Genomic DNA, 25174 nt, shown 5'->3' on the forward strand with positions numbered 1-25174 from the left:
TTGTGCTCTTTACCTCCTTTATACAAGTTTTCAGGGAGACCCTGATTTATGGCAGAGATAAACTCTCGTTCGAAGATGTGAAGAGTTATTTGTTGAGTAGAGACAACCTCGACAATGAGCTTCATTTGGATAGAAAGACAGATAGGAAAGCTTTCGTTTTGGTAGCATCAAATAAACGAGAGAAAAGGTGTCACTATTGTAAAGAGTTAGGTCACGTCAAAGCAAATTGTTATAAACTGTGAAATAAAAGAGCTGCTAAGAGTAACGAGGAAGATGTAGCTGGTGCTAATTTGGCAGATGAAATCTGTGATGATTTCTTGTTAGTGTCAACAAGCGAGAACTCCAAGCTCACATCCGAGTGGATCCTAGATTCGGAATGTTCTTTCCACATGTGTCCCAATAGAGAATGGTTCTCCATATACAGTTCGATTGAAGGTGAAGTTGTACGCATGGGAAACAATTCATCTAGTAAGATAATTGGTATTGGTACTGTTAAAATTAGGATACACGATGAGACGATTAGGACACTCTCAGATGTCAAGTATGTACCTGATTTACAAAAGAATCTCACCTCCTTGAGTATTTTAGACTTGAAAAGATGCAGAATCAACATCGAGTCGAGTGGCATTAAAGTATCTCGTGGAGCTCTAGTTTTGTTAAAAGGTTAAAGAATCGATAGTCTTTATATTCTGGAAGGTTCTATAATGATTGGTGAAATCAGACGTCCCTCGTCCGTTACGGAGTTGAAGTCAACTCGTTTGGAGCGGAGGCAACTTGGTCATAGGAGGGAAAAATGTATGACCATTTTGTTGAATAGAGGTTCTCTTTTGGATACAGGTTTTGAAAAGTTAGGGCACTGTGTTCGTAAAAATCATACTCGGGTTAGTTTTGATTTGACAGTGTACAAGTCGAAGGCTAGAAGTCTTCCAGTTTCTAAGCACAAATTTGACTCAGTTAATTCCCTGCATAGTTCAAGATAGGCTCGTGGCGGGCTTTGGCAAAGATGGCGTTGTGGAAATATGAGTTAAGGTGAAGATTTGTTAAATATGACTCCTATTTTCAGTCAAATTTAAAAAATAATCTTTCAGTTAAACTCTGTTTACTTGTTTCAATCAAACACTGATTAGTTTAAATTATTTTATTATTATTTGACCTATGAATTTAGCCTATAAATATGCTCTTTTACAACCTTAGAAAAATACACCCATTAGAGATTAGAACTCATAATACGTTTAGAGAATTTTGTGTTTACGTTTTGAGGGTTTTTTGTTTTTGGGTTTTCGGGGTTTAGTCTTTATCTCCATCTTTTGTACTCTTCGTTCTTTTGCCATTATAGTAAAATTATCTTTACCCGTGGTTTTTTATCCTCTTTGGAGGAGTTCTTCCATGTTAAATTTGTGTGTTCAATTTCTCAACTTATTCTGCTATTTTTCTTGTTTGTTGCTTAATTGGGTCTATCCTAACATATATTAATTAGAAAATATTGTCTATACTATACCTAAAACCCTTAACTAAAGTGGTATTAGGAATCAATCTAGGATCCTTTAGATTACTACTACAATCTTTATGTTTTACACATTCATATGGATACTTGCAAGCTCTTATTGCATGAGAAAAAAACATACTCTTTAAGTAGATTTGATGTTCTCAATTGTAACTCCTTTTAGAGAATGGCTATCTTTTTAAAGCAGTCCATGATTAGTTAAATCTTATTAAATTTTATCATTGTAAATTGGTAAAATTTATTCCTTAAAATAAAGTCACTTACTCATAATACAACTCAATTTTTATCCCAAATAAGTATAAATCCCACTTAAAAATTACAACATAGAAATTATAACAAAGTAAAAATTGTCAATAAAAATAGCATACAAGCCAGTGTTACTTCTAATGTTACTCGATATGTTGCAGCACTTATATTAGATTTGGTTGGATGTTTTAGCCTACTAGAAACATTTGTTTGGTTTGTTATAATCTCTTATTACAGCCTATGTGCAATGGCTCTCTTTTCATGGACCCCCCATTAAATAGGCTATTCAGCAATGGTTGTAATAGTTTTTTTATTTTCATATTCCAATTTTGTCCATAAAATTTTATATTTTCAATTTAAAACAGATTGGGAAGGGGAATTAGTTGCTAGGAGTGGCAATGTGAGATCGGGTAGGGGAAAAGAGATATGGTTAAAATTTTAGGTTAAAATATTTGAGTTGGGTTCAGACTAAAAAAATTTTATCCAAAGCTCGAATATTTTTAAAACGAGTTTTATTTTTAAGTTCAAACTCATTTTTTTATTTATAATTTTATTCAAACATTTTCATATTTTGAGCAAATTTTCAAGTTGTTTTCATATATGTATGTATACACTTTAGTCATGGTAACTTTATTCATATATATGATCTTATGGAAAGCTTGCATCTTTTTTGTAGTAATCAAATATTTGTGTGGCATTATTTTGTACATATGGATCGTAATCAGGATCAAAATACAATTGTCGGAGTCGTGGTTTCAGTTTTAGCTTTTAGGGCTCTTTGGATTAAAAAATTAAAAACTAGGAAGGAAATTGCTTCTCACTCTCGTGTGAATCGAGATTATGAAAGAGAAAATTATATTAATAATATTTTATATAGTGGTGACCAGCACTGTATTGATGTGATAAGGATGAGACCGATTGTTTTTTTTTTAATTTATGTGATATTCTTAGTAGGAATAATTTGTCACAGTCAACTAAATCGGTGAATATTAGGGAGCAAGTAGTTATATTTTTACATATAATTGGTCATAATGTAAGGTTTCGAATGATTGGATCTAAATATTATAAATCAACGGAGACAATTCACCGTTACTTTAGGGTTGTATTGAGAGCTATTTTGAAATTGTATAAGCTAGTTATTAGATTACTTGATGAGTTAACTCCTAGTGAAATCAGAAACAATCCAAGGTTTTATCCTTATTTTAAAGATTGTATTGGAGCATTAGATGGAACTCATGTTCGTGCACTGTTCCACTTAGCATTCAAAGAAGATTTTGTAGTCGTAAAGGGGGGACGACACAAAATGTATTGGCTGCCATTACATTTATTTGAAATTTTCCTATGTTCTAGCTGGTTGGGAAGGTAGTGCACATGATTCTTGTGTTATAAGTGATGTACTTTCATGCCCAAGAGGATTAAGAGTTTCGGAAGGTAAGAATTATAAAACATTAAATACCAAATAGTTCTAGTAAGCTCATAATTTATTAGTAATAATTATGTTTTGTCAAATTGTAGGTAAATATTATTTTGTTGATGCTGGATATGGCATCCGAAATGGATATTTTACCCCATATCGTGGTGTCCGATACCATTTAAAAGAGTTTAGTGCTCAGAGGCCTGAAAATGCAAAAGGAACTCTTTAATCTTCGTCATTCATCATTGCGAATCACTATTGAACGTGTTTTTGGGATTTTGAAGAAATAGTTTTGTATATTAGATGCTGAACCATTTTGGAATTTTCAAACTCAAGTAGATATAGTTTTGGCTTGTTGTATCATTTATAATCATATAATGGGAGTTGATCCTAGTGATTTACTTAATCAAGGATTATACGAGGAGCCTGAGTCTGATTTGATAATACCAACTCTTACGGAGCGAGAAGAAAGAGAAGAAGCAAGAGAATTGCTAAGAGAGACGAAATTGCACAAACTATGTAGACTGATTATATGGCTAGAAATATTAGGTAGTTTTAGTTTAGGGTTCTTGTTTCTATGTTATGTATGTTTTAGTATTAAAATTGCTCTTCTTTTTTTCGGTTAATGTTGGCTGGATAATAATATTGAAAATTTACTTTGTTGGATTTTGAAATTATTATGTCTTGAATTTGTTACATATTGAATTTATTATGTTTTAAGCTTGTTGGATATTGAAATGATTGACAATGACAATTATTAATGTAGAATGGGTAAGGGCAACAAAGAAGAGACCTCCTAGCAATTCAGGTGGACAAAACCGATGGAACGTCTTTTTCTTGAAATTCTAGCAAGGGAGGCCCAGAAAGGAAATAAGCCTTCTAACTTTTTCAAAGCAGTTTCTATTAATCGAGTTGTCGAATCTATTTTAGAAAGATTCCAAGTCCAATGCGATGCGAAGCATGTGGAAAATCATTTGAAGACTGTAAAAAAACAGTGGCAGATTATATGCACAATTCGAGGTGAAAGTGGTTTTGGATGGGATGTTAACATGAAAATGATCACATGTGAAAGAGCGGCATATGATGCAGCGGTGATGGTAATATATGTATATATATGCTAAGTATATTTCAATTATTTTTTTACTTGTTATTCTAATTGTGTATAATATCCAACATGCACACAAGAAGTATGAACCATTTTTGAATAAAAGCATTGATCATTATGATGAAATAGTTTTGGTTGTTGGCAAAGATATGGCAACAAGGAGTTTTGCCAGAACATTCGCTGACCTAGATTTGGATTATGATAACCAAGATTCAGTGCCTATAGACTACGACAATGAAGAAATTGAAGAGGTAAGAACAAAAGTATCTTCATCTGGCACATCCAAACGTAAAAGAAAAATTGCTCAAGAAAGTGTCGTTGATGAACAAATTAAATTTGTGGGGGAACAACTTGGCAAAATTGCTAATGCTTTGGAACAATTTACTGCGGATAAGACACCACATCTTTACGAAGAAGTGATGTCGATAGAGGTAGAAGGATTTGATGATGGCTTTCTGTGTTCTGTATTTGATTATCTAATAAGTCATGAATCCGAAGCCAAAGCTTTTTTAGTTAAAAGTAAGAAGCATAGAAAAATTTGGTTTCAAAAATTTTCTCAAGGTTGAAGATATTGATACTTTTAATGTGGTGTAATATTAGTTATGCACTTGAACAATATTGTTGTTATTATGTGGTGTACTACTAATTTTGTATTTGGATAATATTATTAATTTCTAGTATTAATTGTGGTTTGGAAGCTAATTTATAATTATTCAATCCTTTTTTTTATTTTTTATAACAAAATTACAAATAATTTATTTGACTTTAGTTGTTTTCAATTTATGACGGTTAATATTCTAGCTTAATAATGGAGTATTATTATATATTTAATTTTATCTATTTATTTATAAATAAATTATTGCAATATATGTAAAACAACTTTTCCAGAAAATATTTTCAGGAAATCTGCTAAACAACAGAAAATATTTTACACAGATTCATCCAAACACCAAAAAAGTAAATCATTTTCAGAAAAGTAAATCATTTTCTAGAAAGCATTTTCCGAAAAACATTTTACTTGCAAACAAACGGAGCCTAAGATTATGTGAATATTTTTGTCATCTAAATTTCGCAACACAACATACTAAAACCAACACACTGGTTTCTAAGGCAAATAACGGACTAATTATCTAAAAAGGCCCATTTCCAAGTATATTTATGGAAATGGGCCGATTACAGTATTATTTACTGGAAAGGACCGATTTTGGCAAAACGTTCCACGTAGGAGCATTTTAGAGGGAAATTTCCAAGAAAACGCGCCCTTGAGGAAGCATTTGTCATGTCAGCACAAAACGCACTGACATGGACATGCTTTGTTGATGTGGCAACAAAAACGCGCTAATGTGGATGCCTTTTGCTCATTCTCGAATTAAATTTTCAAAAAAGGTCATTTTTTAAAAAAAAATTATAACAATAGACTAATTTTTTTTTGAAAATTTAAAAGAATAAGCCTTTATAAAGATTCAAAGTGGCAACACCCCTTTTTTTTATTTTAAGGTATCACCAATTAATATAAAAATAAAACTAACAAAGCAGATCTTTATATAGACCCAAAGTTTTATTTTCCTTATTTTTTTTAAGCAATGTGGGATATCACAAATGTGTATATATATACTCATGAATAAGTTTGCAGCCTGTTTCTAAACAATGTGGGAATATGACAAATGTGAATATATAAAATATAGTGTAGCCTTTAAACTTATGTTGTTAGTTAAAAGATAAAGGAATTCCACATTGCTTAGGAATAAGCTGCAAACATATTCATGAGTCTATATATACATATGTATCATATCCCACATTGCTTAAGAAAACAAGAAAAATAAGACTTTGGGTCTATATAAAGATCTGCTTTGTTAGTTTTATTTCCATATTAGTTGGTGGCACCTTAAAATAATAAAAAAAATTATTGTCACTTTGGGTCTTTATAAAGGCTTATTTTGTAAATTTTCAAAAAAAATTGGTCTATTTTTATAATTTTTTTTAAAAATGACTTTTTTTGAAAATTTAATTTGAGAACGGGCAAAAGTGTGTCCATGTTAGCGTGTTTTGTGCTGACATTGCAAAAACGTTCCTAGGGGTGCATTTTCCTAGAAATTTCCCCTAAAACGCTCCTACGTGGATGCGTTTTGCCAAAATCGGCCCTTTCTGGTAAATAATACTGTAATTGACCCATTTTCGTAAATATGCTTGGAAATGGGCCTTTTTAGGTAAATTAGTAGCAAATAATGTTATAGAAAACGTAGAGCTGTAGGCTGCTTTAGAATCTTTTAGAATACATTGAATTTTGAATTTTTATTACTTTTTAATTTTTATCATTTATGCTACTATTAAAGTTAGAGTTAGCAAAATAAATTTGAGCTTGAAAGCTCGTTTATATCAATTCAAGCCCATAATGATTCGAATCTGAGAAATTTTGACTTTGGGGAAATTTAAGCTCAAGTTTGTCTAAATTCGAGAAAGCTCGAGCCTTAGTCCAAGCCCAATAATTGACTTAAACTCAAGCTCGAATTAAATCCGATCTAAAAACTCAAAAAATTTTGAATATATAAAAATATTTTTAAATATTATGTAATTATATTAAAAGCTTATAAATAAAAAATAAATATATATGTTAAGTTATAAATTAAAATACATTTTGAAAAAATTAATTATAAATATAAAAGAATTTTTAATGCAATTATTATATATGTATAATAATTATTCATATTTACAAAATTTAAATTTAATGATTATATAAAATATAATATATTAATTTAATGATATGATATGAAAATCAAATTAAGCTTAAAAACTCACCTATCAAATTTGTTAAACTTTTAATTAATGAATAATTAAAATTTGTATGTATCTATTTGTACCCAAAATTCATATGAAAAATGAAGACAAAATATCTAAAAATAATTTTCCTTGTTAATTTGAGACAATGCAAATTGGGTTATATAAAGGCATATCGACAAAATTGGACTTTTTATTATATTTTATAATAATTTATTTATAATTTAACATTTTATGTTTTTAGTTTGTTCAATTTTTTTATTATTTATTTATAATTTTAACATTTTTAATAATTTTATAACATTTTACAACTTTCCATTTTTTATAATTTTCTATAATATTTTTAATTACATTTAGAATAAATATTTAAATTTAAAAAATATCTAATAATTATATATATTTATATTAAATTATTAACCAATAAAAATTAAACTGAACTAAAATGCCTCTCCAACTAAATAACCAAACCTAACATCTAAAACTTAAATGCTTTATTCTTTCTTCAACGGTTGGATTAAAACTGTTCATGGGCCAGTTCATCTAGCCTAGCTCTAAAAAATAAGAGGGTTTGAGTAAAAATATAAATTCAAAAAATAGGTTTCGACAAAAAAATAAGGCTTATTTAAAAGACGGATTAGGCCTTAGGTAAGTTTTTTTTTTTTTTGCTCGAGCCGGCTTGGCCTGAATATGCAAAAAAAAATGTTGTCTTTTTTACTATTTCTTGTTATTTTTTATTATTTTCTTGTTATTTTTTCACTATTTTGTTACTATTTTACAATTATGTTGTTACTATTTTGTTGTTATTATTTGAATATTGTATAACTCTTATTTTATTGTTAATTTTGTTACTATTTTAGGGCTTTTACTTGTTAAATTGTACATATCTTAGTGTTATTTAAGTATACATATATTTTTTAATTTATTTTCAATTTATTGAAAAACATTAATTTTAATGTTTTTAGTATTTTTGATGTATTATATTTTAAAAAAATAATATAAAAATTAATACGACGAATTTGAGATTTTAGCATTTTTATCTGGGCCGAACTTAGACAAAATTTTAAGCTCATTTTTCGAGTTGGGTTGTACTCAAGCCTAACAGACGGACCTTAATTTTTTATTAAAGTCGACGTGAAGCTGACCCGACCCATGAACACATCTATGTTGAACACTAACTATTTTAACACCCATTGTGCCGTTGTCCACCAACAACACCAACTGTCAACACCCACTGCCGCTTCCATCAATACCCAACACTGTTGTGCATCAACACCGACTGCGGTTCTCCACCAAAAAACCTTAAGTCCTCACCCACATTTACTCCTTATTCTTCTCTTTGCCGCAAGACTTCGAATTTTTGCTGCATCCAACTGCTACTTTGTTTCTATTGCTACTTGATTTTGAATCTTGTTGATCTCACTGCCGATTCACTCAATTTTTGTCGATGTCTACTGCCCTTGCTGTTACTAATTGAATGTTGATTAAATGGCAAATTCATTAAATGCTTTTTATTTTAGTGTTTTTAATATATTTAATATATTATATTTTTAAATTTATTTTTATATAAAAAATTAATATAAACAATTCAAATATGAGCACGGTAAATTGGATCCAAATTTACATTTCTTTATTTGGTCAAACTTGAGTAGAAACTTATGTCCATTTTTCAAGTTGCGTCAAGCCTAAGCTTGAAAAATGGATCTAAATACTTTGTATGAGCTCAATTTAACTATGTCCACTGAACAAATTACTTGAAGCACATTAAACTTTTTAGTTTTAATTTTATATTAAATTTATATAATATTCATATTTTAATTTATAATTTATACAATTTATAAAAAAATTTATTGAGTTTGTGTCAGGCATCAACCGAGTCCCAACTCTATTACACTAAGAAAACTATATTGTAATTGTGATTAGAGGTGTTCATAGGCCCGACCGGGCCGGGTTTGGGCCAGTTTCAACTAAAAAATTAAGCCCATTTATTGGGCTAGGGCTGGGCCGGGCATAAAAAACGAGCTTAAAATTTTACCCAAGCTCAACCTGGATAAAAATAATAAAACCCAGGCCCAGCCCGGCCAGCCCGAATTAACTTTTTATATTATTTTAAATATATATAATACATCAAAAATACTAAAAACATAAAAATAAATATTTCCCAACAAATTGAAAATAAATTTTAGAAAATATGTCGACTTAAATAACACTAAAATAGATGCAACTTAACAAGCAAATGCTTCTAAAATAATAAAAAAATTAACAAATGCCTTTAAAATAATAATAAAATTAACAATAAAATAAGTTTTATACAATATCCAAACAATAACAACAAAATAGTAGCAATATAATAGTAAAATGGTAGCAAAATATGGAGAAAACAATAAAAAAATAACATTCAAAAATAAAAAAAATGTAGATTTTTTTTGTCCTTTAGTGAATTCGAGCCGAGCCCTGGCTAAAAATACCTTACCCGAGGCCCGGCCTATTTTTTAAACTGGCCTTATTTTTTTGTCCAAGCCCATTTTTCGGGCCTATATTTTTTTCTAAGCCCTCTCACATTTCGGGTGGACCTTCGTGCCGGGCCGGATAGTCCAGCCCATGAACACCTCTAATTGTGATATGAGATTATTTTGTAGAAAATAAATTTGACCAATAAGATTTCTTCTCTCTATTATACCCTTACTATATTCAACCCCTATGATATTTTAACTTTTCATTCAATTATTCTTTTAAATTATTTTATTTCTAACACAGCTCTTTTTTTTTAACAAAGTTTTTAAATAATCTTTTTAACTTTCAATCTTTCTTTAAATTTTAATTTTTTAAATTTTTTCCATTAAAATGCTTCTAAATTAATTATTTTTATCTTAAATTTTGTTAGCGTTAAATCTATTTATTAATTAATAAATAGATTTATAAATTATAAAATTAATTAATAAATATATTCAAGATATATTAAAATTTTAAATTATTTTAAATATGTAAATAATTTATAAAATTCTTTTTAACTAATGCTTTAATGGTCCTTTTCATTTTTATCTCATCGCCACCGTAACGTTTGAATCCAAACACTTATCTTATCATTGGTTTCAATCTTAGCTATAGTAACTAATTTCGCTAAAGCTAATTACACTGCCCATCCAAAGGGGCCCTTAGTGACTAATGAGGATACAATTGCATGCCATAGGGGTCATTAGTAGGGATATGTTTGGAGATGCAATTTTGACCGTGCTTATAGCCTTAGTACATAACACTTTTGTATGTTATGGATCTATGTATTCATGCCTTTAGACATAAGCACTTTTAGTGTGTTATTGAAGGTGATTGGTTAAGATCTCGAATATCCAATTTTTTCATGCTAAAGGCATAATGAATTCATTTGAAATTTGATAATAAGACTTAATAAGTTGTATAATGTGCTATTGTCACGGGCTGCGATTCAAAGCCCATGACCATTGCAACAGAAGTGTCCCAAGGAGGTCTACATATTAAATGGGGCTCATATGACCCACTTGAACTAGCTCGATTTGAAGAACAAGTGACGAAGCCCATCCACTTAAAGCCTTGGTGGCCCAACGAAGCAGTTATAGGAAATTAGGGCTACCTTGGAAAATAGGGAAAGTAATATTAGAAGATTTGTAATTTGATAAGATTTAATTTTCTAATCTTGGAGACTATGTAAATCCCTTAATTGTAGGTAGACTTCGATATCGTCCGTCAGTGCAATTTGATCTATACCATTGATTTTGAGGGAGCTCAACTATAAATGAAGAGCCTCTCCCTCATTTGTAATCATCTATCGTATCCATTGTATTCCATTCTTTAGTAGTGAATACTAAATTTAATGCTCACTCTAAGAGAAAGAATGACATAAGTGGTAATCACCTTAATCGTGTATGGGAAATGAATAAATTGAACTAGTCTTATGAGGCTTGAGTAATAATGATGTGGTAATAAGAGATATAGAATGAAAGTTCCTTAACATATGGTTAAGTTGAATATATTTAATCCATAAAAGACTTAAGCTATTAATGGGTTATGGTAAGCTCAAATAATCATTGTTACTTACTAAGCTCCAAAAGCTTAACATGTTAGTTGTTTAAACACATAAGTGAATACTATTCTAAGAAGATTGAACTAGTAACTTGGGGCATCACATCACCACTTGGTGAATAATTCATTTAATTATCATATTTTCTCATATCAATGATCGATGGATACTCTGGTAGTACATACAAGATGTACTTATCAATGATCCGTCAGTTCATATACGGGGGTACTCTTTAGAGCACATAATCAGGAAGCACACTCTCGAGCCTTATAACAGGAAGATCACAAAAAACCATTTTGGGAAACTCATAAAGAGTTTATCGAGAAGCTTATCCAGGCTATATAACGGGAAGCTTATAAGAGCCATAATCGAAAAGTTCACAAAGAACCATATTAGAAAGCTCACGAAGAGCCTATCAAGAAGCTCACAAAAAGCCATGTAACGAGAAGCTTTGGATAGTCAATTTAACGGAAAGCTCACGAAGAGCCTTTAATCAGGATGCTCATAAGAGCTAAGGTGTATCTACAACAAATGTAGGATCACAATCTATCGAGACGCTCCAAAGAGCTATATTGGGAAGCTCGCTAAACCATATAACGGGAAGCTAAAGAGGGCTAATAACGGGTTGTCTTTCAATCTATGGTGTGTCCACAGCATATGCATGTAACACCCCTTACTTGTATTCGACTCCAAAATAGGGTATTAGACATTACCGGAACACATATGCTTGTAAACGTATTAAACCGAGTCATAAAATTTCATTCAATTTAAAATCATTCATACACACGCATATCGGCCCTTATACAGGCCTACGAGGCCAATACATACTTTGGAAGTGATCGGGACTAAACCATGAACTTTGGAAAACATTAAAAAATTTCTTGAAAATAGGGGTATACGCTCGTGTCCAAGGTCGTGTTCTTCATACAGCCATTCACATGCTTCACTTTCTATAATTAATCATCACACACTCATCCAACCAAGTCATGCAAGCTTGCACATCCACAAAATACAACATCATAAACATATAACTTAACTAATATTAGCCATCCTCAATGGCTTTATACAAAATGAACTATCAAATATTATAGGCCAACATTTTAGGCCAACTCATAATAACATATACACATAATCAAGTCCCTATACATGCCATAGACTTAAAAATACTAAAAGATCGTTAATACTATACCAATCAATAACTTGTTAGTGTGATAGAATCTCTAACGACCTCCAACTCGAGCTAGCATCTGTAACACTATAGGAAAAACGAAAGGAAGAAGGGTAAGCATTATCGCTTAATAAGTAGGTATGTAAATGATAAGTAATCTATTAACATGCTTTTATAAATCTTCACAATATGTTCTCAAGATAATACAATCATAATTGCACATAGTTTCACTATTTATTCATGTTCATCTGAAGCTGTCTACTCGAGTCACAGTCACTAAATTATTTATATCTTGATATACAGAACTCCAAATTAAGATCTGCTAATTTTTCCTGAAACTAGGCTAATATATCTTCTTATTATAAAATTTTCAGAATTTTTGGTTTATCCAATAAGTACAGTTTATTCTTTAAATTCACCCTTATTTCGCTGTCTGACAGTTCCAACCCCTCTACACTAAAAATTAATTATCTCTTCGTACAAGATTTGGATAATGTTCCTGTTTGTTTATTTCGAAAATAGACTCAAGATTTTAATAATATAAATTATAACCCATAATTATTTTTTTAAAATTTTTAATGATTTTCCCAATTCAGAACAGGAGATTCTGAAACCATTCTGACTCTATCTCACAAAAATTCAAATATCTCATAATATGAAATTCTTTTACTTACACCATTTCCTTTATATGAAAATAGACTCTCAATAAGCTTTAATTTCATATCTTATTCAACTTCTAATTTGATTTCCACCATTTTTGGTGATTTTTCAAAGTCACACAACTGCTGCTGTTCAAAACTATTTTATTACTAAATTTCACTCTTTCATGTTTTCTTTGTAGTAACTTTCATTGTAACACTTACTCCATACCAATCTTACCAAAGTTCGATCACATATCGAGCACGTTGCTCATAAGTTTACACGCATGAACCTACACTTATTCATCACATAGTCATATTCAATTACACCTAGTCATTTCCCGTTGAATACATCGGAATAATAACGGATGCCCGGTGGCCTGCACATAGTATCACCTTTGTTGTCAAAGCTACCTTCTTCACGAAGTGGCCTTCACATAGTACCACACTTGTGATCAAAACCATCTCTTACACATAGTGGCCTGCACTTAGTACCACATATGTGATCGAAGCTATCGGGTACGCATAGTAGCCTGCACTTAGTACTACACATGCGACCTAACCATCTGGTACACGTAGTAGCCTGCACTTAGTACTACACACGTGGCCTAAAACAATTTTAAACACATAGTAGCCTGCACATGGTACTGCACATGTGTTCTTACAACGGATCATTTGTATCTTTTCTATTCCGAAGGTTTAACCAGGAAATTCTTCACTTTTCAACATTTTACCAATTCATCCATAATCAATTTCAATTCATAATTTACATCAAGTGATCATTCAATATGCAACCACCTCTCATATAATAACAAAATATTATAACATAAGTAAAAATGATATATTATTTACATACAAACTTATCTCGGTAGCACAATCTGTGAAAAGGACTTATTTGTCATATTCTTTGTTTTCCTTCCATTCTAAGTCCGAATCTCGTTTTCCTTGATTTATAACAACACATTTAACTTATTTATTCATCTTGCTACTCAAATTAGCCTAAATTCACATTTTGGAAAAATTGAAATTTTTGCCCCTAAACTTTATCATATTTACACTTTTGTCCCTAGGCTCGTAAAATAATTTTTATTCAATTTCCTTGTATTTTAAGCCTAGCCGAACCATTTTCATAACTATAGTAGTCCATAATTTCCATTTATTCACACACTTACACACATTTTACAACTTTTTACAAACTAGTCCTTTTTGACAATTTCACTGAAAATCTCTTAGTAAAAGTCGTTTATTACACACCGAGCATTCATATTCTACCATTAAACATCAAAAAACATGCATTTCATCCATGAGTAAATTTTTAAACACAAACTCTAGCTCAAAATAATGGTGGAAATAGCTAAAATGAGCTACGAGGATCTTAAAAATGTAAAAAAAATTTAAAACGAGGCTATGACGGACTTACAATAGAGCTTGGAAGCTTGAAAAACCCTAGCCATGGTTTCCCCTTGTGAAATTCAGCCATAGCTTGAAGATGGACACAATTTTGCTTTGATTTTGGCTTTTTAATCCTTTTAATTACTAAATGACCAAAATGCCCCTAACTTAAAAATATTCTATTTCACCTATTTCATGTCCATTTTTGTCCAACAAATTATCCAATGGTCTAATTACCATTTAAGGACATCCAATTTAAAATTTCATAACAATTGGGCACCTCTAGCATGTAGAACTCAACTTTTGCACTTTTTACAATTTAGTCCTTTTGACTAAATTGAGTGGCCAAATGTTAAAATTTTCGAACAAAATTTTCACAAAATCATTTCGTGAAATCGTATACCATAAAAATATAATAAAGATAAATTTTCTTACGTCAAATTTGTGGTCTCAAAACCATTGTTCCGACTATGCCCAAAATCAAGCTGTTACAATGCAAGCCCACAACCAATTCGGGAAAAAACTTGTATACATCGAATTTCATCTATTCAAACGGGACTTAACAATTCTCGGGCATGTCGGATATATAATCAATTTCATATGCATAACAAATTCATAATTCACATATACAACATTCAATTTAAACATGAAAATATTTACAATTTAGTTACACGAACTTACCTTGATACTTGTTCGTATATGATAATCTATTAATCCGAAACTTTTTTTTTCCTCGATCCAACTCAGTATTAGATCTTTTCGGATTTATATAAATGAATTTAATGTCAATTTAATCCATTTCAACCTCAATTTAATTCAATTCACATCCTAGGCAAAATTACCATTTTGCCCCTATAATTTTCATAAATGACAATTTTATCCCTAGGCTCTAAAAATGAAATTCATGCAATTTAATCCTTATCCAAGCCTAACCGATTTTTACATATAATATTTACAGCACATATATTTTATAAAAGTAAAAATTTTTCCATGAATTTTACATTTTACAATATAGTCTCTAAATTACAATTTCATGAATATTTCACTTTACAAAAGTTGTTTATCAATCAAAAACCTTTCATTTTCTACCATAAATTTCAAAAATTTAGCATTTACATCCATGGAAAAATTTCTATACTTTGATATCTTTACAAATTAATCCCCAAAATAGATAGATTAAGCTATTATGATCTTGGAAATATAAAAATTACTAAAAACGAGACAAGATTACTTACCTAATTAAGCCAAGAAAGCTTGCTTTCTCTTTCCTACGATTTCCATGTATTTTTGGGGAAGAAGGTGATAATAATAATATGATATTTCTATTTAATTTATTTATTATCCATTAATTTTTCCACTTTCCAATTTAGTCCTTTTCTTTTTCTAATTTTTCATGGATGATTCATCATAAATATCTACTAAATTTTTCTCAATGGTCCAATTACCATATAAGGACCTCAAGTTTTGAATTCCATAGCTATTTAATCCTTCTAGCTACTAGAATTCAACTTTTGCATTTTTATGTAATTTAGTCCTTTCTATAATTAATCATAAAATCGGTAAAATTTTCTTATCAAAATTTTCATATAACATTCCTATCATAATGAAAACTATACAATATTTTAAAATAAATTTTCTTTATGGCTCGGACTTGTGGTCCCGAAACCACTATTCCGATTTCACTGAAAACGGGTTGTTACAAACGCAAACAATTTCAAGAATAAGATGGCCACCATCTAAATGATACAAAATAATTTGCAATTTTGGGGTAATATGATGAAAGACACGAACCAACACTTAAAGAGATTCCTATAGGTATGCAACACATGCAAATACATTGGAGTGACCGATAACGTGATTCGTCTCCAATTATATCCATTCTCGTTTTGTGACAATACCTACGAATGGCTCGATTCCCAAGACTCGATTTCCATAACTAATTAGGATGATTTAGCGGGGAAATTCTTACACAAATTTTTCCCCATTAGTTGAACCATCCAATTAAGGCATGACATTGCTAATTTTATGTAATTCGAAGGCGAAACTTTATACAAAGCATGGGTATGCTTCAAGTCACTATTTAGGAAATGCCCATACGACGATATCCAAGACTGGTTACAATTCCGAATCTTTTATATTAGACTGGAGGGGAGCTCAAGATCCAGCTTAGATGGCGTATCGACTAGAGCTTTCATGAACAACAACTATGAGCAAGCCTGTCAATTGATCAAGGACATGGCTATGAACTTGTATATATGGTCGAACAAGCGCTTTTCATATAGCCAGAAGCCATCGATGATAAGTAGCAATAGATTTTGGAAAGAATACATCGTCTAGAGACCACTGTTAAGCCATCGACGTATCAAATTACGACATATCAAAAACCAAAAGTGCATAAACATAAAGATGAAATTGTTTACACAGTTCGACCTCAGTATACGTTTGAGGGGCCTTACTTAGAAAAGTTATCCATTATCTTTCTCACAATACAACCAATGAGTTAAGTCCTAACATCGGGCTAACTCTCACCCATTTAGCGACCTCACTATTGTACAAAGAGTAGATCACTCTTCTACTAAGCTTCCCCCTCAAAAGCTTAGTTTTGCAATACAATAGACTCTTTTGATTGCTTAAAGAAACAATGCACACATAAAACGTTCCTAACTTGAAAAAATTTGTACTCTTTTAGTATCTCTATTATACTTTTTCCTAGACAAAACTTAAGTTCATATACTAAAATTTTACTTACGTAAGAGTCATAGTCTAATCACTTTTCTGTAAACTGAAGTTAAAAATCAACATAGGATAGTCTCAAAATGATTCTAAAAGAGTATCGGTATAATTCAATGTCTTCAAATATAAAAAGTGACTTTACTTGTTCTGCAAGTAACCAATCTTTAAACCTTCAATTTTAACCCAATTGATCTTCATGTTTTGGGCTTTAACTTTTCAAAATATCTCCAAAATATATAAACCAATGGTTTTGTTCTGAAATTTTCCAACTCTGGAAATAGACAAGTAAAGCAATGAAACAGTGCCTCAAATTGTAGCCAATGTTTCAGACACAGAAACTATCACATATTTCTTCTTTGTATTCAAATGTATCAAATTCTAGGTAAAAATTTCAAATGTTTCATTCAAGAATTTCATTGAATAGTTTACATGCATCATTAAAACAATAAACAACATATTGTTGGAAGTTTTGATAGACATGACAAAATGGAAGGAAAAACACAATTTCATTCATTCTCTTCATATTTATACAAAAAATACAAAAAAGTTGTAATCAACAACTACTTCCTTCAAATTCAACATGTTCCTTGATCTTTTAGCTTTTAATTTTTTCGTCAATTTTGATCTTTTAGTTTAACATAAGCTTCTACACAAGTCGTACATCATTTTAGTAAAAAACTAATAAGCATATTCATTTCATTACAAAAGAACAAAAATCAAACAAAACCAAATAAAATAGATATAGTAAGACATCTATATTATATTATTATATATATTCGAGGAAATATTATAGTATTTATTTATATATTAATATAGTATAATAAATTTTATTTATAAAAGTACATAATCAAGTGTTATATATCTGATTTATAATTCTGGTTTATGATGAAGATGTTGTTTGAGGCCCAAAATGATAGAATTTGTAAATGTGAAGGGTTAAATTTGTTGAATTATTTAAAATTAGGACCAAATTGATAGAATGCGTAAGTGTTGAGGACTAAATGTGTTATTATACAAATGAAAAAAAGACCATGTCATTATTTACATTAACGATTTAACAAAAGGCGACTAAAATAGAACCAATAAAAAATTTAGTGACAAAATTGAAAGTTTTTATTGTTTGGTGATAAAATAAAACCACGCTAATAGTTGAGTGACTAATTGTAGAATTCACACTATTATTTAAAGTTTTGATTAGGTTAGTGTCACCCTCAACCAAGTCTCACCTTAGATGAAATTACTAAAATTCCAATATTTTTATAAAGCAACAAATATAATTTTATGGATATATTTATTTTTATTTATTATTTAAAAAATATATGCTAGATTTGAATCTAAAACTTAAAAAACTGTACATCAACTTAAACCAATTTCTAACTAAAATCACATTTTAATTTTCATGTTGATTTTTATGATGAAGGAAACGTCGATTGATATATTTCATAATGACCCCTCTTTGGTCAGTCATCTTGTCAAGGTGAATAGCATGTGTAGATGTTGAAATCCTGTTATTTCTTAGTAGATGTTTTTAACTCTTTCCTTGTTTCCAATATATACATGTTTGGGTTTCTTACCCTAATAATATAAAAAAATAAAATAAAATACCAAAATAAGTTGTTTCAAAGATTAAGTACTAAAATGGTACATTTCACTTGGTGAAGGGTGGTGCATAGGCGGCACCACCCTAAATTTCTGACCCAAAACAGTAAAAAAAATAATGATTTAAAAGATTTAGGGACCTGTTATGCAATTTTTTTATTTTTGAATGGCTGCTGAAAAGGAAAGGAAAGGGTGTCGCCTGGCAGTGTAGCGACATCAAACTTTAAATTGGGATAATTGCCTTGTAAGCCCTCCTTATTTATTATTTTCTTTTATTCCTTCAACTCACTATATTATATTTAAACTAACCTATTTTTGTAGTTAATTAAGTTCTTTACTTATAGTGTTTACTCATAAAAGCCCTATATTTTAATATTAAAGTAAATATATTTTACCCAAAGTAAAGCTATTTAAAAAATATAAACTAATTCACATCTTATGTTGATGTTAATTTGATGAGAATAATTTATTAAATAATAAAATAAAATTTTTAAATTTCTTGAGAGCACTTGTATACATGATATTCTTGACTACTCTTTTGAAATTTTTTATTACTTTTTTGATTTTATGTTGATGTTAAAGTGTATAATTTTTATTGCATCAACAAAAATTAAGATAAGAGCTTGAAATTCAAAATATATATTTACTTTAATATTAAAATATAGGGCTTTTATGAGTAAAAACCATAAGTAAAGGGCTTAATTAACTACAAAAATAGGTTAATGGTTTGTTTAAACACAATATAGTGAGTTGAAGGGGAATAAAAATAATAATAAATAAGGAGGGCTTACAAGGAAATTATTCCAATTTAAAGTTTGGTGCTGCCACACTGCCAGGCGACACCCTTTCCCTTCCTTTTCAGCAGCCATTCAAAAATAAAAAAAATTACATAATAAGTCCCTAAATCTTTTAAATCGTTATTATTATTTTTTACTATTTTGGATTAGAAATTTAAGGTGATGCCACCTATGCATCACCTTCCACCAAGTAAAATATACCATTTTAGCATTTAATTTTGAAACAACTTATTTTAATATTTTGTTTTATTTTTATATTATTAGGTAAAAACCCCACATGTATTTATATATTTGTTTCCACGGGCAACATTTTTTTTTTTTTCCTTTTATGAAGGCAAGGCAACATTGTTTTTAAGAAACTACAATGAAAGCTGGCACGTGCTCTTGCTTCCTCCTACATTGGCATGGAAGAGGAGGGCCGCTGCTTATTGATTTTCTTGAAACTAGAAATATAATTACAATATAATTATAAATTTATGATTAAAATAAGGTGTAAGACATCACGCTCTTTTTACATTTATATTTTAATCCGTTTATTTTTATTTTAGAAAATTAATTTCTTTGTTTTTTAATTTAAAAATATAAATTGAATGTTAACATCATTAGAAATTTTCTTTTAAATTAAAATTAATTACAATATCATTTTTTGTTACATAATTATTAATAGTGTTTTTTTTAAAATATATCATCAATGAATTTAATAAAAAGTTTTAACTATACTAACAATTAGATTTGAAATTTAAAATTCAAAAATAAAGAAACTAAATTTTAAATATAAAAAATAGAAAATCTTAAAAGCATATTTTAACTTAAATATATTTATAAGTTTGAAAAATTATAAAATAAAATTAAATAGTATAAAGTGCAACCGATAAAGAACGGAAAAGAATTAAATAAAATTTATCTATGAACTCACTCGTTAAGACTTGAAATTCACATATCACATTTAGATATGAAACCCATACCATGAATACAAAACTAAAATTTCAACCTCAACCAACTATGTCTAATCCTAATAGATACTTATAACTTAATTTGTAGTCCATGGTCAAGTATATAAATATATATATATATATATATATCATAAAACAGAAAATAGGTAGGAATGCATGTTTTAAAATTTACAGAATTAATCTAAAGAGATTTTCCTAAATTCACTCTAAATTTTAAAATATTTTAATTAAATCTTTTAAAGTATGATTATCTCTATTAGTTTAGTCATCATTTTGGATATTAAACTTTGGTTTGAATTTGAAAGCATATTTAACACATATCAAAATTTAAACAAGTGTATATTGTTGTATTTGTATCTAAGAGGATTATTTATTTTTGGGTTAGTATTTTGTCTACTGTCAGTGAGATTTTTTAACTCCACAAGTAGGGTTTAGCACATGACACGTGTCAATTTAGATTTTTTTTAATGTTTAAGGAAAAATATTTGGTACACTGTTAATGAATTTTTTAGATTTAACAAGTAGAGTTAGGGAGTTAATAAGTGTTTCACAAGGATATAGAAAAATATTTTTTTTAAAAAAAGACACCTGACAATTTTTTGAAGTTGTTTGTGGGGTAAAAAAAATTACATTGCTAGTATTTCAAATACTAACCATTTCTTTAATATTCCCTTTATTTTTTATTGCTATTTTGTATGTACTATATTTGTAGACCAAATGTTTTAGTAAGATTGTGTCATTAAAATTTAAGGGTACTATTTATTTATTTTAATACGTGAAATTTAAGTTGTCAATATGATAAATACACATATTTATAAAATTTGATCTACATCTTTTAAATATGTTCAATATCATATTCAAACTAACATTTAATAGTTAAATGGACATAAAGACATGATTGATATGATATCGATACTTTAAAGACTCAATTAGAAAATTTAAAAATTTTGAACCAATTTAGAATCTAGTTTATAATTTCAACATGTGTAATGAATTAACAAATTTATATAATAAAAATCACTAATTTATCATATTAATATAAATATAACGTTTAATTATGATTTTTATCCAATTTGATAAGTTAATCCTTTTACTTGTTAGAATTTGGTAAATCATATTTAGGTAGTGTTTGGTGCTTTTTCATGTTATGATTTCAATGGAATGTGATTCCTTGAAATGTAAATACTGGGAATATGATTACCAAGAAAGTTACTTTACAATGTTAGGTATATATTGGAATGTATTGATTAAAATCCTAAGAAAGTTATATTATCATGTTTGGTTCACTAAGTATTTTCTTAAAAATGTAATGATAATTTCTGAATTTACTCTTATTGAATAAAAGATAATATTCATGTATTTAATTTTATAATAAACTTTACTCTTAATAAATATTTGGATTAAATATTTAATAATAAATTTTAATAGATATTTTTAATTTTTAATTTATAATTTTAATTGAAAGTAAACTTGTTTAAAATTTGTCTTACATATATTTTCTAAATATAATAATGCACATATAAAATCATGTATATATAAAACTTGTTTTGGAATAAATTAAAAAAATATATATATATATATAATATTTGTGAAGAATCTGTTAAAATAATAAAAAAACTAAGTAGTAGGATAAAGAAAGAAGGCAATAGCTTCTTTTTTTACATTTATTAGTAAGCTAATATCCTAAGTTAATTATGTCTTAATATTATTTTAAAATTTTCAATTTACATATGAAAATAACTTTATAATATTTTATCATGGAATCAGATTACAATATTCATGAGAATGTAACTTCTAAAAAAATTAGAATCACTTTCAAGAAAGTGATTATTTTCATTATACCAAACACTACTTTACTGAAAATTGAGAATATTCTACAATTAAATCATCTTGTCAAAACATTGACTTGAAAATCAACTGTTAAACAATTTTTATACAAAGATAAATTAACACTATTGAATCATTCAAATGTTGGAAAGTGGCTATTCATGTAATAACAAACATTGAACGCAAAGATAAGAACTTATACAAGGTGATGAGCTTATTATTTTGGCAAATTAAAAATACCAGCTCAATTTTAAGCGATTGCTTGGAAGTATAAAAGGTAAATTAACTCTTCAAGTATGAAAACTAAAATAGAAAGAGGAGTTTCACAAGTGAATAGAATATAATCCATAATTAAACCTAACATAAATTAAAAGTTTAACATAAATTGCCATAATATAAGGAAAAAAAAAATGAAAGTGTCGGTCGTAAAGGCCAGATATTATACTCCCACAATTTCAGGGAAAGGAATAAATCAGTGGCCAGTGATTGCAATATCCAACGAAGTGTGACAAAATATGGAAAAAGACAAAAAAAAAAAAAAAAAAAGGCAAAGCTAGGAAAAACATAAAATATTGACTTGCAATTTCTAATGAAGACATGTGCGTGAAATTCTTATTTTTATAGCATCCATGAATACATTTGTAGAAATAACTATCTTGATTTTCAGATTCTGAAAGCTTTTCCAAACACTGCTAATATACCATATATTTTCGCTGTTTGTCTGATATGAATGATTGCAGTCAGAAATTAATCTTTGTCTCGGGGATTGCTGTTTTCATTATCTTCAAGCAATGAGGCACAGCTGCAACATCAGCCACACAATTCTGTTTTCGCTGATATTGATACTTGTATTCAAATTGTTCATCTACTGTGATGATTTCCAACAGGTAACAAGGTCAATTTTCTTGGCAAAGTTGAGATTTCCAGGATTCCTGGAGGAAGGTGATGAAGTTAAGCTACCACCAAAAGACTGTGATCTCTTCACTGGGAAATGGGTTCTTGATAAAATAACCCATCCTTTGTATAAAGAAGATGAATGTAAGTTTCTCTCAGAACAAGTTACTTGCATTAAAAATGGAAGATTTGATTCTCTTTATCAGAATTGGAGATGGCAACCCAGAGATTGTTCTTTACCCAAGTAAGTTTATCACTTGATAACAAATTTTTCTCACCCTTTTTTTCCTTGAAGAAATAAAAAAATGGGTTCAATTAATTAGTTTCGAAGCTACTTTTTTCTTGGTTTTGTTAGATTCAATGCAAGATTATTGCTTGAAAAACTTCGTGGGAAAAGGCTTATGTTTGTGGGGGATTCATTAAATAGAAACCAGTGGGAATCCATGGTTTGTCTACTTCTTCAATCTGGTGTTTCTGGAAAAAAGGGCCGCAAAAAGTCTGGTTCTTTAATTATCTTCAGCATTAAGGTACATTTCTTCCTTACCGACAAACAGAATAGTGATACCCGAATCTCCAATCTATTTGATTTTATGCATGAGCCAACGGGATTAAAATAATGGAAGGTCTACCTGCAAAAACAGGTGCTCATTAAAGAAATGGGGATAATGGAAAATGAGCAATATGATAAATGAATTGAAAATTTTAATGATAATCCACTCACCATTATTGATTTCCTTGAATGCTAGCATAGGAGTACAACACCACAGTGGAGTTCTTTTGGTCACCATTTCTGGTTGAATCTAATTCAGACAATCCATGGCGGCACAGTATAAAAGACCGTATAATCAAGCCTGAATCAATCAAGAACAATGGAGATGATTGGAAAGGTGTAGATTACTTGATTTTCAACACATATATTTGGTGGATGAACAGTGGATATATGAAAGTCTTGTAAGTATATATTGAAAACCTTATGATTCTGCTGTAAACTTCAACTATCAGCCGTGAAATTAATGGGTTTTCAATGTGATGGAAAGACGAGGATCGTTTGATGCAGAACCGGTCGAGTACGATGAAATCGAAAGGCCTATAGCTTATGGGAGAGTAGTAAAAAGATGGGCTAAATGGGTTGATGAAAACGTTGATTCCAAGTTCACTTCAGTCTACTTCATGAGCATGTCACCTACTCATATTAAGTTAAAACATATCCTTTAAACTTGTTTTCTGTTTCTTTTTTGGAAAATGTTCATATTTTACTTAATTTTTCCATTGTTCATCACTTGAATGAAACAGGAGTTCGGATTGGAACAACCCTGATGGAATTTTATGTGCAAACCAGACTCTACCGATGACTAACTTGTCGATTCCACCACCGTATATTGGCACAGATTATAGGGCATTACAAATGGTTGCAGATGTGATTCAATCCATGAAAGTACCTGTTAACTTCATCAATATTACAGCCATGTCCGAGTACCGGAAAGATGCGCATACGTCAGTTTATACAACCCGGCAAGGCCAGTTGATTACAAAGGAGCAGCAAGCTGATCCAGCTAAATACGCAGACTGCATCCATTGGTGCCTGCCAGGGTTACCTGATACATGGAATGAGCTCCTCTATACACAAATCATTTCACACTCTTGATCACATATAATTTCTTTTATTTTAATGATTGATAAACTGCTTGTTGGAATTCAATGTGATATTGTTAAAGAATTCTCGAGTCCTTAGTTATCTCAACTTGGAGTAAGCATCGTGTACGGGTATATATCAGACATGAGTATACACCTGATTGTGTCTGGCATGGATAGCTTTGATCAATATCTGAAATATGTTTGGCATGGATAGTTTAAAAGAAATGGAGAGTTAACATAGCTAGAGTGTGACCAGTAAAGCTGCAATAGTAAAATCTCAACAAAATGCTACCCTGCTTATTCTTGAAATACAAAGAAAATTTTTGCTTCATTTTAAAAATGTTCGTTCTCTTCTTCTTTTTCTTTTTAAATTCATTTGGTACAATTATGCCCCACTATCCTACTGAGGGCACTCATGGCAGTCATTGCAGTAGAAGCTTCAC

The 25174-nt window shown here is 29.6% G+C and overlaps 1 protein-coding gene across 2 annotated transcripts; it reads left to right on the top strand.

The window, feature by feature from the left end:
* The first annotated feature begins 22654 nt into the window (after positions 1–22654).
* LOC108459611 (xylan O-acetyltransferase 1-like) lies at positions 22655–24956 on the top strand. 2 transcript variants are annotated; one of them, XM_017759013.2, is made up of 6 exons: positions 22655–22801; positions 22943–23340; positions 23452–23623; positions 23848–24047; positions 24134–24292; positions 24390–24956. In XM_017759013.2, the coding sequence occupies exons 2-6, from the start codon at positions 22994–22996 to the stop codon at positions 24739–24741; spliced, it is 1230 nt and encodes a 409-aa protein (XP_017614502.1). In that variant the 5' UTR covers positions 22655–22801; positions 22943–22993; the 3' UTR covers positions 24742–24956. The 2 variants fall into 2 exon arrangements, with proteins under 2 accessions (XP_017614502.1, XP_052882683.1); XM_053026723.1 differs by having other exon boundaries at positions 22680–23340.
* The last annotated feature ends 218 nt before the right edge of the window (positions 24957–25174 follow it).

This window comes from Gossypium arboreum, chromosome 4 (assembly GCF_025698485.1).
Source record: "Gossypium arboreum isolate Shixiya-1 chromosome 4, ASM2569848v2, whole genome shotgun sequence".
Lineage (NCBI taxonomy): Eukaryota > Viridiplantae > Streptophyta > Magnoliopsida > Malvales > Malvaceae > Gossypium > Gossypium arboreum.